The 18,639-nt window shown below is 38.9% G+C and overlaps 1 protein-coding gene across 7 annotated transcripts in view; it reads right to left on the bottom strand.

Moving 5' to 3' along the window:
- VEPH1 (ventricular zone expressed PH domain containing 1) overlaps positions 1-18,639 on the bottom strand; it is a 177,712-nt gene that overhangs the window by 158,706 nt on the left and 367 nt on the right. For 4 of the 7 annotated variants that reach the window (XM_084638166.1, XM_084638164.1, XM_084638167.1 and 1 more), the window contains exons 2-5: positions 7,477-7,554; positions 6,597-6,672; positions 4,826-5,113; positions 1,327-1,542 (exon numbers count right to left, since the gene is read on the bottom strand). In XM_084638166.1, the coding sequence (XP_084494292.1) occupies positions 1,327-1,542; positions 4,826-4,963 (354 nt within the window). In that variant the 5' untranslated portion in view covers positions 4,964-5,113; positions 6,597-6,672; positions 7,477-7,554. Of the gene's footprint in view, positions 1-1,326; positions 1,543-4,825; positions 5,114-6,596; positions 6,673-7,476; positions 7,555-11,182; positions 11,290-18,639 lie in introns of those variants that run through there. The other 3 variants (XM_084638163.1, XM_084638162.1, XM_084638165.1) reach the window with 3 other exon arrangements.

Here is an 18,639-nt window from a genome sequence, read left to right as displayed (position 1 = left end):
TAGACATTATGGTGCCCTCTACTGATCCTTTCTCTCCAGGTCATCCAGGGCTAGGGGTAGGTGTTGTAGCAGAGTTAGTATGGAGGCTGGATGAGTGTGTTCCTTAGGATACACACTCACACAGCCCGCAAAGGGTGTAACTTCTTCCATAAGTGAAGGCTGTTCAGAGGTATGTCTGCCCATCCCCCCTCTGCACCTAGAGAGGAAAACATTCGGTAACAGTGTCATCAGCAGCAGGAGGGGAGGTTCATCTATACCCTTCTGTACTGGTAAACAGACTCAGCTGCTTTGCTTACTTTGAATTCATGCCTGCCTCATTATTCTGTAGCTTGTGCCTGCTTATGCTAGGTCACCAAAAGGCAGACAGTGAGGTAACATAACAGTACCTAACACTAAGCACTCAGATTTATAACAATATGTAACGTTGGTTTCCTGAGAGTGGTACCCCAGCGATATACAAATATGGACCCAGTGTTCTGACTTTAACCCTACTTCTGACCGGAGAAACATTTCACACCATTGAACATAGCTAGGTGTTCTCACTGAAGCAGGCAACTGAATGTTGACGACCAGCCTGTGGCATGTAATTTTTCCCACCATTGATACTGACCTTCCATACTGACCTTCCGTTTACACAGAAACTATTATGTAAATGAGTCCCACAGCCCTTTATATGCTCTACTGGAAAAACAATCAGGAGCCTGCTTCAGTTAAAACATATGACTGTTCAAAAACAACTACTTATAGAACAAAGATTCTCCAAGCAGATAAAGGATCAAAATCTGAGCTGTGTGTTCAAGGTCAGAATTTGGCCCATAAATTAGTTTCCAATCTTGCATCTGGACTCTGCATCACAACTGAGCCTTTAAATGGGATCCTCACTCTTGAAAGGCAGCATTTCTATCAGCTAAAGGATCCTCTTCAACCTTTGCCCCAAATGATACTGTTCTTCCAAAGAGTCATAAGTGCCTTGAAAATAACGGGTTTTGAATGAATTGTCTTTCCCATCTGCCGCTGCTGCTGCTACAATACTATCCTTCACAGTTTAATTTTTATGTAAGATGCAAACGTCTAGTGTTCATGCAACATTAAGGTTGAGAAATTCACCACACACAAAATTTCAAAAGATAAGAATGCTGCTAAAATAATTTACTTGGCCTCAATTTACATCATATACATTTAATAGTATAAATTAACATGAAGATCCAATTCTTGGCTTTTTCAATAAATGTGAGCACTCCAATACACCCCAAGAAAAACTAAGTACAGTTGCTATTAAGCTATGACACTGTGAGTGATATGGCATTTCTTGTGATCCAGGCTTACCTGCAAAATGCAACTCATAATATCAGACGCAATTTTTGCATGTGGTGCATCCTCATCTTTTCCTGAAGGTTTTAGATTGTGCTCTAAACATGACTCCCAGAGAGCCACAAGTGCCTTTCCATGTTTTTCTATGGATGCAGTCTCCCTGATAGCAGTGGTGATTCGAGTGATACAGATTTCCACCACTGCTTGGTCATTGTCGTTAGTCTGGTAGTCCTAGGTTTAAAGAAAATATGGGTTACAAAATTGTATTATGCAAATGAAGTGTCATCCTTTAAAGAATGCCACAAAATGAACTAGAAGATGTTAAATTAATTTAACTCTCCATTTTCTTCATGTCATCTATACAATAAATAAGTAGAATATTGAGAGCAAAACTCTAATCACGTCATAGGTCTTTAACTATTCCAAGTTGTAATTTAACACAAAGGAATAATTTGTGCTCCTACAAAAAAAAATATGGATTAAATTATTAAGATTGTGAATTTTTGTAGTCCCCCATTTTGAAGCTATGGCTTCCCTGTTCAATAGATGTGAATGTATGTGCCTTGAAATCCCTGGTTTATATTTTTTCTATTTGTATATTACTATAATATTAAAACATTTAAATGTAAAAAAATTACATCAAGCAATCCAAATAACTTGTGTTATGCAATTCTTTAGACTCACAGATGTAAATGGAGATATTTCAGATTCATAGTGTAACTAAGAACAGAAATTGATTCAGCAGGCCTGATTCTCTGTTTCCCTGCATGCTGTGTGGTTATTTTCATCTGTGCAAACTAGATACAAAATGCTACCAAAACATCCATTTTGCACTAGTGTAAATGACTACAATGGAGACTCAGACACAGTATATACAACAACTAACACTCATGCTAAACTATAATATTCTACCTCAAAGAGGCACAGAGGCCAAACACAAGATAAGTATTCATCAAAAATACGTTACTTTTACCGGCTAGCCATGGAAATATTTAAGAATTTGGGCTAAATTCAACATTCATTTACAAAGGGATAATTCTGGAGTACCTCTATTAAATCTAGTGGAGTAATTCCAGACTTACACTGGTGTAAATGAGCACATTGGATGTACGTTTTAAGCTGTTGGGGTGATCAGTTGACCTACCCTGCCAATGTATCTGATCCTGCAATTTGGCTTTTCCTCCTTCCAATTCCAGGAGATTTCTTCTCCTCTTGTTAAAAAGAGTTTGCTTTATTTTTTAAGATAAAATTTTGATTAAAACAGAAGTAGAATAATATGAAGATAGCCAGTAAGGTGTTGGCTGGAAACAGAAACAAGCAAGAGATCCATACTAAAGTTTGCATTTGTATTCACTAGCTGCCTTTTGGCCATAGAAAGATGTACAGCAGAATACTCTGCAACTCTAGGAGTCTCCCAACATAAATACACCTTGGCAGCTCAAAATCTGAATTTAAAAATTGTGAGAAGCCTTGCTCCACAGTAATAATGAAGTATATCACTGAGCACTGCTGCCCTCTAGTGGGAATTAGCCTTAGGGAATTTAGAAGCACAAGAAATCCTTTGTTCTTTAGGATGTCGCATGGTTTAGCAGTTTAGTACAAAATATCAGTGGCAAATTCAGTCCTGTTGTCTCAGAGGACTATGATAGGAGGGATATCTGCAAATGCTGATAATATGCCATTAGTGGAAATATACCAGGAATAAGCGGAGTCAAGAGCTAAACTGATTTGAATAATGTTCTGGAAAAATGTGCAACAGTAATTGCTGTCAAAGAAATGACCCAAGGAAAGAATTGTCTCTGCACAATGATTTCCCTAATTGATGATTTAGAGCATTTGTGGCCACAAGCAACAGTGTGTTCAAAAGTTCTGAAAGTTAGAGGTTTGTATGTTGCCAAAATCCATTTAAAATCACTATGATATATGCATCCAGAAAAGTGCACGTACATTTCCTAGTTCAATATATTAGGGTCTTGTTACAGCTGACAATTTCTCTTCTGCAAGCTGATGTATATTCCAATCAAAAGTGGTCACTATGGGGATTTAAGGGTTTTCAAAATGGCTCAGGCTCAAGGCTGCTCTGAAATATAATTGAGGAATGGATTGGGCTGACTCAAGCATTACCACAAGTTATGCTTTAGTCAAACAAGAGATATTGGACTCAATGAAGTGGTAACTAGGTGAAATTCAGTCACCCATGACATATAGGAGGTCAGACTAGATGATCTAATGGTCCCTTCTTGCCTTAACCTATATGAATCCATGGTACAGAAGAGTTAGAGAGATCTAAACCAATAAACAAATAGTTTCTTAAAATGCTTTCAGAGTATCTTATCTTTGTCTGTCTCCTACCAACTCCTACAGTACTTAGCAGCTGAATTCAGCAACATCACAATGTGGCAGGGAGGGAGGGAAGTTTGACTCTATAATAAGATAACCAACGCTGTAAGTAACCAAATAATTAAAAGAAGCTACTAATACGAGAGGAGGGGGTGCGTGAGAGAAGGAGTGGGAGAAAACTTAGAAGAAAAGGGCAGGCGGAAGAGAAAGAGAAAGAAAGAGGTGAAATTGAGAAAAGGTAAAAAGCTAAAAACAGAATGGATTCAGAGAAAAGAAAATCAAGGTTGCCAGGGAGTGGGTGGGTGAAGAAAGTGTCCATGTCTTTGCGTGATAGCAATTTATAGCCCTGGAATGACTGTGTCTGTGAGCACTTCCCATTCAGTCTCAGGTCCTCCAATCAACAACCATCCTTCAGCCTGTGGATCCAACTCCCTTCAGTGTGCTGGTTTTCATACTCTCTTTTGGTCAGATTAATGAAAGATCAGTACTGGACCATGCTGATAGGTTATCTGTCAGCTGCTCTGGGAGTCCCACACAAGAGCAGAAGATAAGCTAGCAAAGAGAGCACACTTGAAGGCGTGAACTGGTGGCTCAGAATATGGAGAATTTAAGCTACCCTCACAAAGAGTGCCGAGTACCAGGTCAACCTATTATTTCTTATGCTGCTCTGTCTCCTTCATAAGCTTATAAAATGCTGTAATGGAGCTGAGAAAACAACCAATGCAGGGACTCCTCTTGTTAGGGGCAATTCCATCAGAACAAAATTTAGAAGGGCTGCGGATCTGGGTGTCATCCTCTCAGAAATGAAATGATGGTATTTATGTTCTTGCCCCAAGGCACATGCATTCTTTATTTCGTTCGTAGCCATAGCATAACTGTAACATCTATTCATCATTTATTAACCTTCAATACACTATAAATGGACTCTTGATATGAAGTGTGACCAAGATCAGTTTAAATTATTTTTCTTAAAATAAAATTCAGAAGAATGAGAACTGAATGCAAGAGCTGAAGTCTTTGAATCTGACATTTTGTTTAGGACTTTTGTGGTTTTTAAAAGGTTAGATTTATTATCTATTTTTGGTGTTCTGCTTATGCAGTCATTGTTTTCTGACCTTTCTTTTCATGATACATTATCTTATGCAGAAGGATTGGGGGAGCATGTCTTACTTACTGGAGATGAACTAATTATTTTTATTTGCTCAAGAGCTTCTGACAGGCTTCCTTCTATCTCAGCATCATCTAAGGAGAATAGATCCCCTGCACGTGAAAGGTCCTTTTGTCCCAAAACCAGCCCAAACAGATGATGCATGGCTTATGTGTTCTGCCAGTCAGGCAAATCTCTGCTTGTACCATGTGCTTCAGTCAAATGAGGCTGGTGATGTAGCAACCCATAACCTAGTCAGCAGTTTACTAGGTACAGTAAACCTTTTGCACATTTTGAGACCTCTTCTGCCACGATCTGAAAAAAAAAAAGCACATATTAGCAAAATTCTGGGAGTGTCACCCTGTGATTCACCAAAGATTTTTCAATGAGTGATTGTGAAAGGTACTTAGCCTCTCATTCAGCAAAGTACTTAATAAGCATGTGCCTAACTTCAGGAATGTGAATAGTCAAAAAAGTTAGGCATCTGCTTAAGTACATTACTGAATCAGAGTCTACACAGATAGCTATAAAGAAAGAAGCCTTCTCCATTTCATTCTATTCAGGTTGTTATACTATCCTCATCACCATGATATCTGAGCACTTTCCAAAAGGGTATTAAGTGCCATGACATCTGTCATATATGATTCTTTTTCCCCCCTCTGCCCAGAGAGAAACTGTGTGAGCAGGATATGTGTGTGTGTGTGTGTGTGTGTGGGCACTGAACAGGTACAGCAGGCTAAGAACAGTGCCCCAGATCTGAACTGGAGGAGGGACTGGACCTGGAAAGCTAGGTTGTGCAACTGTTACTTATGATGAACTGGGACTACGCATGTGATTAAGGTTTTCACAACTGAAGCCTGATGTATGAAAAAAACCAGCAATTAGGATGAGCTAAGAATCCTTTTTCCACATACATCAGCTGTAGGCAAATCCTTATGTACATCAACTGTCCAAAATTCCACAAGGAATATTTTAAATATTGCATGCTTTGTGTATTTCTTGCCTACTTTAAATTATGCTGTTCTTTACTATTGATGATGGGATGATCTGCTACCTGAATCTTGCAGGACATCACTATTAGTGGGATAAACCAAGAGATATCTGTGGTGTTCAGATACCATACTGAAGAGCAAGGTCTAAGAAACAGAACAGAAAAGATATTACTGTTGCTGGTAACCTGCATAGTGCAGCAAGAACAATTCACTAAGAAGCCACAACAGATTTCCCTTGATCTGAGTACAAGGACCAGGTTTTAATACCCCTAAGCATGATGAGCAATACCTGCCTGACTCCATGAGTAATCCTACTGATTTCAGTGTGGCCATTCAAGAGTTTGTAAATGGCTGATTTATCCCTTTAAAGGCAGTGGAGTCCTGAGACCAGCCAACCCTGTTCCAAAGCATGGTATCTTTAGGAACAAGTCACTCTGGGAAGGATCGCCATGTGACTACCTGCTGAGAATTATAAGTGCTCTGATCTTAAAGGAAGCCTACAGGCAAAAGAGAGCTGCATGGAGGCTGTCCTTTGGCAAAGCTTGGATGATGATCAGCTGGGGCAGGATTCAAGCACAGCCCCATGCAGCAGGGCTGTGGAGACCTTGCTCCAAGGGATGGAGGAGTTTGAGCATCTTCTGTTCATAGCATTCACTCAGAGAATTCAATAAAAAAAATAATAATGGTGCTGGAGAGTTGCAACATAGCACTACTTTATTCCTTAAACTCCAGAACCCTAACGCACAAGAACCCAAAATCTGAGAGACAAAGCAAGCTGTTCTCTAAAACAGAGAGGCACAACCCACCTTACTCCAGGCTAGCTAGTTGCAAACTGACAGGAGGTAGGCCCAGATCACACACATCCCTACAGTGCTCCTTAATCTGTAATTAGGATCAAGAAAACACCCTCAAATTTAAAGTTACAGCTGGTAATTTTAACAGTTTTCAATGCAACACAGAGCACAGGGACTGGGGGTAGGATAAAACTTGGGGGGAGGTCTTCAGGGGCCAGAGTGGGACCAGCAGAGCTCCCAAGCTCAGAGGGAAGTGAGGAGCAGAGAGAGAGCCAGAGCCTGAACCCATGGAACACGGGTAAATCGGAAGACCTGAGGAAGGGCTAAAGGAACTGTGTATTTGTTTTGTGAGGACTTAATAAATTACAGCCCCAAAGAGGGAACATTATTTTAAAACTCTTGGTGGATGGGAGTTGATTAGATAACCAAGAGGGGAACAGAGGCAAGGTGACTGCAGTGATGTGTTCCAGGACTGCACCCTGCAACAGGCCTGAATATTGAAAGGATCTAGAGCAAGTGGAGCCAAAGTTTGCTCTCTGAACACTCAGAAGTGATAAAATCATAGTGAGCAGGAATACAGCAACGGCCCTTCAAAGGCTACAATATCTCAACCCTGGTCTACACTGGGACGGGCGGGGCGGGGAATCGATGTAAGTTACACAACTTCAGCTACGTGAATAACTTAGATCGACTTACCATGGTGTCTCCACCACGGTGAGTCGACTGCTGCCGCTCCCCCGTCGACTCTGCCTACGCCTCTAGTGGCGCTGGAGTATAGGAGTCGACGGGAGAGCACTTGGGGGTCGATTTATTGCGTCTGGACGAGACGCAATAGATCGATCCCCGCTGGATCGATCGTTGCCCGCCGATCCGACGGGTAGTGAAGACATACCTTCACATACAGTTGGAGACAGGATCCGCAGCTCTACAATGATAGAAATTGTCTGCTTACTGAGGAGACATGCCAAACCTGCGAAAAAAATGCAGAAATTGGGCTTATTTTTGGCTCAATTGGCTTGTGAGTTGCTCGTTGGCTAGTTTTTGGCTTGTAGCTTGTTGTAGCCTTTTGCTTCTTTTTTCTGATTGGCTCTCAACAGGCAGAGGCAAGGGGGGGGAGCAAGCAGGGGCAAGAGGGGGAGAGAGTCAGGGGTGCACAGTGGGCCCACCACAGTGCCAGACTGCATGCCAGGAGAATCTAGTCACATCGAGTGCTGGGGGTTCTTAGATATTGGCTTGTTTTGGCCTTGTTTTGAAATGGGATTAGCTTGATTCTGGGGTTATTGTGAAAGTTAGGGTGCTTATTTACCCCATGAAAGTTGGCCACTGTGTGATTGAGACCATACAGAGAAAAGAATGAACCACATGAGGAATAAAGTACATTTGCAAACACTCACAAATATATGCAAACAGCAGCTAACCTTCAAATTTCATCATAATCACAAGAAGAAACTAAAATACACATCACATGACCCCAGTAAATTAAACACAGACATTAGAAGAAAGGTTACAGGCCCACTTAAAACAGTATTAAATCTTTTCTGAGAAGGCAAAGAATAAGAAAATATTTTTTCACAATGCAATCAACTCTGTTACATAAAAAAATGATGGTCTGACAACCTAGAGGTATGTCCTAAGCCAACACAACCTAAAACACTCCCTTTTGTCACTGAAACAGAGTCTTCATTTTGTAAGACCTCTGCAATGTGTCAACCTACCCTATTTTGTCAAGGCCTAACTTACTTGGTGACTCTTTAACATATAGAGCTTTGACACAACAGAACACAATAAGTTAGATATGGAAATGAGCTATTAGATTATCTGTCATATCCCACAGCCAAAGGAGAATTGATCCTTATTTTTTATGTCCATTCCAGTTTTAAATGTTCCAAATGATAGGGCTGCCACCATTTCCCTTGGAGAACGATTGCACAATTGTATAGATCTAATTGTCAAGAAAATTGCCTGATATTTTGACTAAATATTCCTTTACTTTCATTGTATTAGTCCTTGTTATTCCCCACTGCATAAATAATTATTCTCCCTTTTTCAAATATCTTATCTTATATTTCACATGGCCAGCCACCACTTCCTAAAGCTATACAGACTTAGCTCTTGAAAGCATTTCACATGAGAAAATTCCTTCAGCCCCTTTATCAGTTCTACTGCTCTTCTCTGAAGTCCCTCCAGTTTGTCAATATCTTCTCATAATGGGATGTCACAAAATGAACACAATATTCCAAGTCATATCCGATGAAGTGAGCTGTAGCTCACGACAGCTTTGCTCAAATAAATTTGTTAGTCTCTAAGGTGCCACAATACTCCTTTTCTTTTAGCAGAGAAACTGTGACCTGGATTACTTCCTCCTGCTTCATGCCATAAAGTCTCCTCCAGAGCCCAAACATCATAAGTAAATATGCCTAATGTTGATGATAGGTGTATCTATAAATGAAACAAATTCATAAAATAATCAGAGTGAGACAACTTCAGCCTAATCACTAGTGGCTATCATTGTAGGAGTACTATATAAAAGATATATCACTAGATATATATATGAGTACATAGATGCTTGATATAAACAACACAATTTATTGATATGAGAATATGTAGCATTGTTCATGAGTTAGTAGGTTCAATAATGTTGTTATTGTTGCTACACATTGCAAATGTCTTCCTGAGTGTAGCTCTTAACAGATACCAAGACTATTGGTGAGATTCTGCTCTCTTTGGCATTTGTATAAATTATTTCAGTGGCATACTCTAGATTTATAACAATGTAACTGAGCAGAATTTGCCCGTACGTGTGCAAACAGGGAAGAGTGAATATTCTGAATTTTGAAAGAAAATCATGTCTGAAAGTGTTTGGAGGTTTAAGGACAAATGCATGTAGCATAATCATGGTAAATGCAGAATCTTGCAAAGAATGAATTATTTGTAGGATGGTTGGTTGTATGGTGGGGCTGGGTAAGAAAGGTGGTGTAAGAGCCAAAAGAGGGGATCAGGTGTAACCATATTTGCCTGGAATTTCTGCATTAAATCAAGCTGCTGCATTACTGCTAGCAATCTGCTGTACAGAGCCTCTAGAAGTGACAGAGAGTGTGCCTTAAATGAAACCTATGCATACTAGTTATTGATTGTAAGGAGCATGGCTCAAAACAAGGCTGGACTTAGGTTTTGCAGCTCCTGATCCCATCCAGATTCCTTCTTATGGATAAATCTCACTTATTCTGTGTACTTGCAATATCGAGGCTGTTTCCTGCCTGCCCATGACCTTCTCATCTCAATCTGTAGTGACCCCTCTCCATAATTTATTAGAGAGACTCCATGTCCACTGGTGACCCTCTGTACATACACATTGACCAAAAAGCCAGGAGATGAAACCAAAGTGCAATGCTCTAAGGGATATGGAGGGAACTCAATCTCTGCAGCAGCCTGCAGGCAGTAGAACAGGTCAGGGATAGCATTTTGCCTGGAGGGCTCAGTGCACGCATGCGAGACTGAGAGGAGCAAGGTCTTAATGAAGGCATGTATACTGTACAGGTTTGAGGCATCCTTCATATATAATTAGCATAGAGAATCCCATGCCTAAGCAATATGTATATTATATGGTCAAATATGAAACTTTTTACTGTATTTCTAATTCCCATGTATAGTTTCCACCCATACACTGATTGGTTATACCTGTGTGATACTACCTCTTAGAACTGCTGTCAATCCTGGGTAAGAGGGCTCTGAAGATGCCTACTCGTTGCATACACATTTCATTTATTTTTGACACACCATTAAATGGCATTTTAAAAAATGTGGAGAAGTTATATTATAGAAGATGCTTCAAGTTGTATGGATTTAAAAAAATACAAATGTAATATCAGTGGGCTATCTCCAAAGCAAAATTTTATCAGTACACATAATAATTCTTGTCATAAAGAATCCTCGTTGATTCTAAAAGAAAGAGGTTCAGTCAGGTGTCTCTCACAACGCATCATACAGAGTCAAGGCCACACAAACTCATCTCACATGGGACCTTAATTTGAGCTCTACCTGCAGCATTGTAAGTAAACAGTTCACATATAACCACCTATGACCTGTTCAGATCTCTTATATTTGTAATTCAATATACCGGGCTAATTTATAATCTCATTTACACTAGCGTTGTGCCTTTTTTCCTGAAACAACTGTAAAATGTCAAACAAAGGTCAAAACTGATGCAGAGCACTAAGGTCTTCATAGGAAATAATTCAGTGAAACAACATGCCCAGTACACTGCATTCATCCTGTGGTGAGCCTACTCTTTTAGATTTTATAGGTTTGATACGAAGATTTGTATCAATGCAGTGGATTTTACTTTTTCTGGACTATTCACAACAAAACAGAAAGAGAGCTAGTAAAACGTGCAAATTAAATCATCCGAAATGAAAGCACAGTGGACTAGATTCTCCTGTCAACTGCAGTGGAGTAATCAGAGTAACTACATAGAAGTCAATGAGATTACATTGCTATGAATGAGAAGAGAAGCAGTCCCACCATATTCATATTCAGTATTTCTTACATTTGAAGATGAAAATCCACAGAACAACAAATATAAACTGGTGATGTTTTACCTGTGCGTGACTGCTCAATGACATTCTTTAGTGGCACTTACAGCTGCAGAGTTGAAACTCGGAGTTGATATTCAGCTTTGCCTTTGTGCTACAACAGGCAGCATCCAAGGACATAACAAGTGGAAAGTTATGGAATTTACTGTTAAGCAATGAACCTGAAGCTGTTAATTACAGTGCCAGGAGTAAGGAATTCAAGGAATGCAGACTAAAGCGGCCTAAAAGTTACCAGTGGCTTGATCAGGTGACGAGAATGAACTTAAATGCAGAGTGGCCTTATCTGAATGAAATGCTCTGTTCCTAGGACAAAATACAAACCCTACTCAAAGTGAGTGCAGTGTGTTTCTATTAGAGAAAACAGAACTCTCTGTGTTAGTGAAAAGCTATCCTTCCCTGGGAAGAATGTAAAAAGACCCCAGTAAGCTTATGCTTTTTGAAAGAAAGAGAGCAAGTGAATAAAACAACCAGAGAGAAGCTTTACTATCCCAAAGAATAATTGTGGCCATTCCATAAAACAGCTCATGAATACAAAGGAAGGCCTGAACTTTACGTGAGCTTTTATCATCAATTTAATAAACAGCATCACACAATCTCTGCACACATGTCTTACAAAGATGCACGAGTCATGACAAGCCTGCTGTCCATGTCCACTCCTCGAACACACACTTTGATCTTACTAGCTGAAATGCGAGCACCCTCCCTTTGGGCTTTTGGAAACGATATTTCACCTACAATGCTCCTGAATTTTAACTTCCCAGGACTGCCTTGTTGGGGTGGGAGCAGAACCAAATCTAAGCCAGCAACAATGTATTAAATGGTGATCAGCTCTTTGAGAGATATTTGGTGAAATAAATGAGGTTATAAATGCCTTCCGGGGGAAAAAATACCAGGTATTGAAGGGCTGTTCAATCCAGCAGAGAAAGACATAATAAGAGCTAGTGGCTACAAGCTGAAGCCAGAAAAAATTCAAATTGTAAATTAGGCAGAAATTTTTAACAGTGAGGGGGATTAACCATTGGAACAAACTACCAAGGGAAGTGGTTCATTCGCCATGTCTTGATGTCTTTGAATCAAGAGTAGATGCCTTTCTGGAAAATGAAACACAAGTTATTGAGCTCAATACAGGCCTAACCGGGTTACATTTAAGGGCCTGCGATATACAGGAAGTCAGGATTTAATGGTACCTTCTGGTCTTAAACTATGAAATTCAGTCCCCAATGAAATCAATGGCAAAACTCCCATTGATTTCAGTAGGGCCAGGATTTCCTTCCAGTCACTGAGTCTACTGTTCTTCAGAGATACTTGAATTTCAGAGGAGGAAGTTTACAAGCATTGTCTGTTTTAATTTAATTTAATAAAATAATTAATAATAATACCATGTAGTCCTGTGTGATTGGTAAATATCATTATAACAACGTTACAAATGGGGAAGTTGGTGCACAAAAACAGTAAGTGATTTGCCTGAAGTCACACACTCAGTCTGTGGTAAGATCCGCAACAGACACAAAGAGTCCTGATTCCTATTCCTCTTCACCAAATCACTAGACTACAGTACTCCCCTAACCAGCAATATGGTTAAAAAACATAGTTTAAGACAACTATTCTATTGATATATAGGGCCAGATTCTCTGCTTGTGAAATTCTTTGAAGTCAATGGCAATTACGCCAACAGACAATTTGGCCCATAGATGCCAATACTGTTCCAAACAGTCTTTGGAAATCCTCCCACATTCACATCAGGTTGGTGTCAGTTTATATTCTAACTAATTAGAGACCAAACTGATATATGCGCACAGTTTAATCCCAAAGCACAGGATATTATTCGGCTGTGCTGTCACTGTTTCAAATGGAAGATTCTAAATCTCTTCCTCTCTCTGAGGAAAGTGATGTTTTGAGGCACACTCCAGAAACCTGTGAAGGTGTCTGCATCTGCTGTGGGCCAGATTTTCCCTAGAGCTCAGCTCCCATTTAGGCACCCTCTTCATCTCCAGATTACAAAAAGGATTCCAGGCCTTATTCTCCTCTCATTTAAATTGATTTTACACCAATGTAACAGCAATGACTTTAGTGGATTTACTACTGATTTATACCTCAGCAAAGGGAAAATCAGGCATCTCAATCTCTCATAATGGACTAGCTCCCTGCCTCAAACAGATTCCATTTTGCAGTTTTTATAGAACATATTAAGGACAATGCCAGAAGACATTTCCTTACTGTATGCTCTCTGAAATTGAGGCTACTTCTTCAATAAGGACAGGTTTCAGAGCAACAGCTGTGTTAGTCTGTATTCGCAAAAAGAAAAGGAGTACTTGTGGCACCTTAGAGACTAACCTATTTATTTGGTTAGTCTCTAAGGTGCCACAAGTACTCCTTTTCTTTCTTCAATAAGCTACAGTGTCTTAACTCTAATTATGACAAACCTCTTTAAAAGTTTCATTACGTAACACTGCTGAAAAGACGTACACATGCAGGACATTTCAGCTCTATAAGGATATCTTAAGCACTTCCTTGTTCATTACAAGCTTACGCTGTTTGCTTCGTATTACCAGATAATTTTTATTCATGTGAGCAAACCATAGCATATTCTTGTGATTAAATACAGCCTTTATTCTCTTTGCTTCTCTGTACAAGGAAACCAGTTTCATAGGCCATGAAAGTAACATTTCCTGTAGGGTCAGGGTGGTTGGTAATACTTCCTCAAAAGACAGTTCCTCAACCCCCCCTCATGAGCATCTTGATGCTATTTCACCTAGCTCTGTTCTCTGTTATAAAACAAGTTAGCATCTAAGTAGCCCCACCTCCCTAAAATAAAACAAAAAATTGTGGAACAAGCATGCCATTTGCTACCATCTCACTCTTCGCTCTGCTTGTGTGTGTTCTACCCTTCCCTCCACTCTGTCTTGTCTATTTAGATTGTAAGCTCTTTGGGGTAAGGACCACCTACTTCTCTGTGTTTGAACAGTACTTGGCACAATGGGCTCTATTCTTCAACTACCATAGTAAACATGATTAATAATAATTAAGCAGAAAAAATGTCAGACACATTACATTAAGTGCTCTGCATCTTTCTCTGGTACCCTATGCATTTCCAGATCTAAATCAAAGTCCAACTCCTAACTTTAATGTCCATTTTAATGTACGTAAGAACCTGTTTCTCTTTCAATATCCCACTGAGACAGATGCACTCTGATTGGGGACCTTGTAGATATTACTGTCCAAGGTGATCTCTTAGTAGCTGGAGACACAGCATTATTATCAGAACTCCTTATTAGAGGCTATCAGAATGAAACCTAGCCTGACAGGTTTCAGAGTTTGTTGCAAAACTCACCTCTATGCAAAATAATTGCTCTCATAATTGAAGAGAAACAATAAAAATTCCAAGTATAAAGTCAACTGGACGTAACTGTGAGTCTTAATATTGCCTTAGGTGCTTAGATTCTACAGAAATAGATAAATTAGAAATATAAGTGGGCTGGACTGGAAAAAATATTATACTTCAGCAAAGCAAATTTTGCAAGAATTGCAGCCACAGTCTTTATTTTTAAAGGATTGATAATGAAAGTATTGTTGCTAATTTTTGTCCAGATGGTGCCATGTCACTTAAAACAGTGAAAAAAGGGGGAAATCTTAAATTTGTGGACTAAGCTGTGCCCCAAGCAACTGGAGCATGCAAAAGAAATGTAAAGAAAGGAAAAAATTTCCTAAGTGATTTCTGATTTGGGGCACTTAGTTTCAGACATTTTTGGGGCCTAATTTTCAAAGGTTCAGACTACCCTCAGTTGCCTTCAACTGAAGTTGTGAAAAATGAGACCCAAGGTTTCTTCAGGTTGAACATCCAAAAATGGAGGCACTCAATGGTGGCCACTTCAGCGAGTGCTGGGCTAGACCAGTGAATATCTTGTGAGGGAAGTTACTTAGCAATGCACACCAATATGTGCCCAGCTTCAGAAGTAGGTTGAGCACACCCATTACAGATAGCTCCTGTCTGCTCCTAAAGCCATGGACCAGGTTGTGATCTAACACATCAAGGTAAGACATCTGCTGAGTGCCAATCATTGGGCTAGGACAGCCCTCATTTGAAAAAAAAGATCTATCATAGTATGCTGGTTTAAAAGTGTATCCAACAGGAAACTTGTGGAATTCCTCAACTCCTTCCACCTTTCTCCAAACTCCACTCTCGTTTGTTATGTGTCAATTTGCTGTGGACATTATGCATGGTTATGTTTTTAGGCTGCATTGTGGCATAATGGTAGACATGCTACAAAATCAGCCCATTTAGCTAAAGCTGGAGTATTTCCAGTAAATTTTAATGTTGTTCTTTACTCTGCCACCAACTAACAATGGGAGCCAATAGCTCTTCGCTTTCTATTTTTAGCATGGAGTAAAGATAATATTTATGTTCCAGGAACTAAAAGTTATCTAAAAGCATATAAGCAGTGCTCAAACTGATGGAGAATTATTGAGTGCCTAAGTCTAAATCAAATAATTTAGATTTAAATATACACATCAGGGACAGAGAGAGAATAGCAGAGAAGGAGAAATTTCTTTGTTTAAGGGATCTTGCAATTAAAGAGCCAGGAGGCCAGAGATCTTGCTATGCCATGAACTTTCTCTCTGCTCTTAGGCAAGCCACAACTTCTCAGTGCTTCAGTAATTCTATCTATTAAATGGAGAAAATCATTTTTGCTTTCCCCAGTGGTTTGGTAACAGATTTAATCTATTGAACTCTATGAAGTGCTTTGACATGCTTAGCTGGAAGAAACTACAGAAAGGCAAAATATTATCGGTAAATGTTTACCTTTTAAGCATTGTATATGGACATGACAAGAAGGTATTGTAGGCTACAGCCAGAGATGGGAGGGTGCACTTTGCCAAATTTAGGAGCCACTCCAAACTACAGGACTGAAGGTTCTACATTTTGGATCCAGTCCTGAGAAGCTTAAACATGTGAGTAATCCCATTAAACTCAATAGGATTATTCATGTATGTAAATTACATGTGCAAGGGTTTGCAGATTTAGTACCTTAAAACAGAGCTCAAAATTTCGTATATTTCGCATCCCATGTAGGGAAATGCATGTTCTGGGCTGTTACGCGTTTGGTTTTATTTTACTCCTCTGGCAACACTAGAAGGATCAGAATTATTTTCAAACAAGAATGCTTATTCTGTGTATTACACAGCATTCCAATCACTTAGGATGTTTTTTCCTAATTAATTATCCCTTGACAGGAAAGGACAGTTCAGCTGAATGAGGAAAAGGGGGGATCCCAAAATTTAAATAAAAACAAAAAATCTCAGAAGCTTTGCAATATCCAAACACCACTGGATCCTTCATCTCATATGTACCTCTCGTGCATAGTAAAATCAGGCCTGGGTGCGTTTCCTAGCTACCTTTGATCTGAAAGTCTCCTCAGAATGTTCATATGCACAATGAATACACAATACACATTTTGACAAAATATTTGGGACAAAATATCCCCAATTGTTATTCTAATAATTTGATTTTAAAATTTTATTATTACAGATCGTTGGCTGATTAATCTAGAACACTTTGTCCTGCAACTTTTCAATAAAGTTCTCAGATTTTTCAGTGAAAGGAAAGGGTTAAAGATTATTTTGAAAGAGCATCTTTTTCACAAAGTCTGAATGGACTACAGCAGTTCCCATTGGATTAGCTGCATACATTTAAATTCTTCCCACAAGACAGCTATTGTTTTCTACATGCCTCTCACTTTCATTCTGTCATGACAGGTTTCCACACTTCATTTCGACTAAAAAGCCTGTGGAGTCTGTGCTCTGTCAGATGAAGCAGCAAGCATTGACAAGTCGATTAATTTTAAGGTATTTTTTTAAAATTGATCGAATGTTTTATAAACACATTGCTCTGGTTATTGTGTGTTGGAACACGATTGACATCTGATTCTCACATTCAGTTTGGAAATTTTATTTTCATTAGACACATCTGTAAAATATATTTTCAAGAGTTATAAACTGAATCTTCAGATTTGTCTCTCTGAAGGAAAGGAATTTCTACCAAAATCAAAATGATATACATTCTCCTTTGTATACTTTGGAACAAAACTTCAGAATTCTTTCCAGAAACAAAACTAGCATGTGAAGTATTTCTCATATGATAATCTGAATTTCATAAACTATTATACCTTTATATTTCAGTGAATGTTTAGTTTTTAAGAGTCTGATTCTGCTTAATCCAACCCGAATTACCACTGACCTCTGTGGGAGTTTTGGCTACACAACCAAAGCAGGACATAACTGCTATAGTAAATACACAGATATAAACTTCCACTTCCAAGGGCTGATTTCACAACCCTCTTATTTCTTGACAGAAAAATATCATATATAACTCAGACTCTTAGTATATACTTGACATTTTACATACCATAAAGAATAAAAAGTCATGGGGTTTAATGCACTATGCAACATACAGCCAACTTTAATTGTGTTTTATGTGACAACACTTTATGAAACCTTACATTTTGTTAAATGTCAACAAATTATATCTTTTGGGTAAATATTTCTGAATATCTCTAATATATGAAAATATTATATTAAATATAAATTAAATTATACTTACAAGCAAAAAAATTATATTGTTTCCTACCCTTAAAGGAAACTTATTAAGTACATCATTGAACACATACCAGTACACTCATTGTCACTGTGATACTATATAATGCTGGTATTTTAAAAAGTTTCTTGAATGAGATCTCAATCCCTGTGGTCATTTTTCTATAACATGGGAGTGGGATGGGGAGGGAACTCAATTTGAAACCTTACAAAAGCAAAAAAAAAAAAAATCATTTTGCCATTTATGAGAGAGTGAGAGTGGAGAGACTTACAGAATGAAGAATCCAGAGGGAGACTACTGGAATAGGCTTGTAAGAAGTCCACTAGCAAAGTGAAGGTTGAAATGTAGTAATAAAAATGAATTCAGAGTGGCTGTCCCATAGAGCCCTCTACAAAAATGATTATTGAACTAACCCTGAATTTCCTTCATGTGTCTGACAATCCAGTGGGCTTCTCTTTTAACAGGGCCAGTGCCTTCTCTAGTCTGAATTTTATTCAAAGTTGCCCTAAACTAAGGCAGCAACAGTGCATTACCTTATATAAAGTGCCTGGGGGTGGGGTTGGGATAGGGAATAAAACAAAATGCAATGAATCCCGGAGGGAGAATTAAGAACATTGTAGGATTCGTGCATATGCTGCAACATATCATGCTGGGGAAACATTGCTTTCGCTCTCTATGGCATTTGAAGTAAGTTTCCTACATGCACTGTATGTATATTATTGTAATACACTTACACAAGCATAATAACTGTAGTACTTGAATCCACACAAACCAATCAACAATAACTATACAACTTCTGCTCTCTCGGAAAAACTATTTCATTATTTAACATTTAGAAATGCTATTGTACATTTGTATTGCAGTAATTATT

Source organism: Lepidochelys olivacea, assembly GCF_965140295.1.
Source record: "Lepidochelys olivacea isolate rLepOli2 genome assembly, chromosome: 9".
Taxonomy (NCBI): domain Eukaryota; kingdom Metazoa; phylum Chordata; order Testudines; family Cheloniidae; genus Lepidochelys; species Lepidochelys olivacea.
The sequence above is the reverse complement of the archived record's forward strand: the minus strand, read 5'-3'. Positions and strand labels throughout refer to the sequence as shown.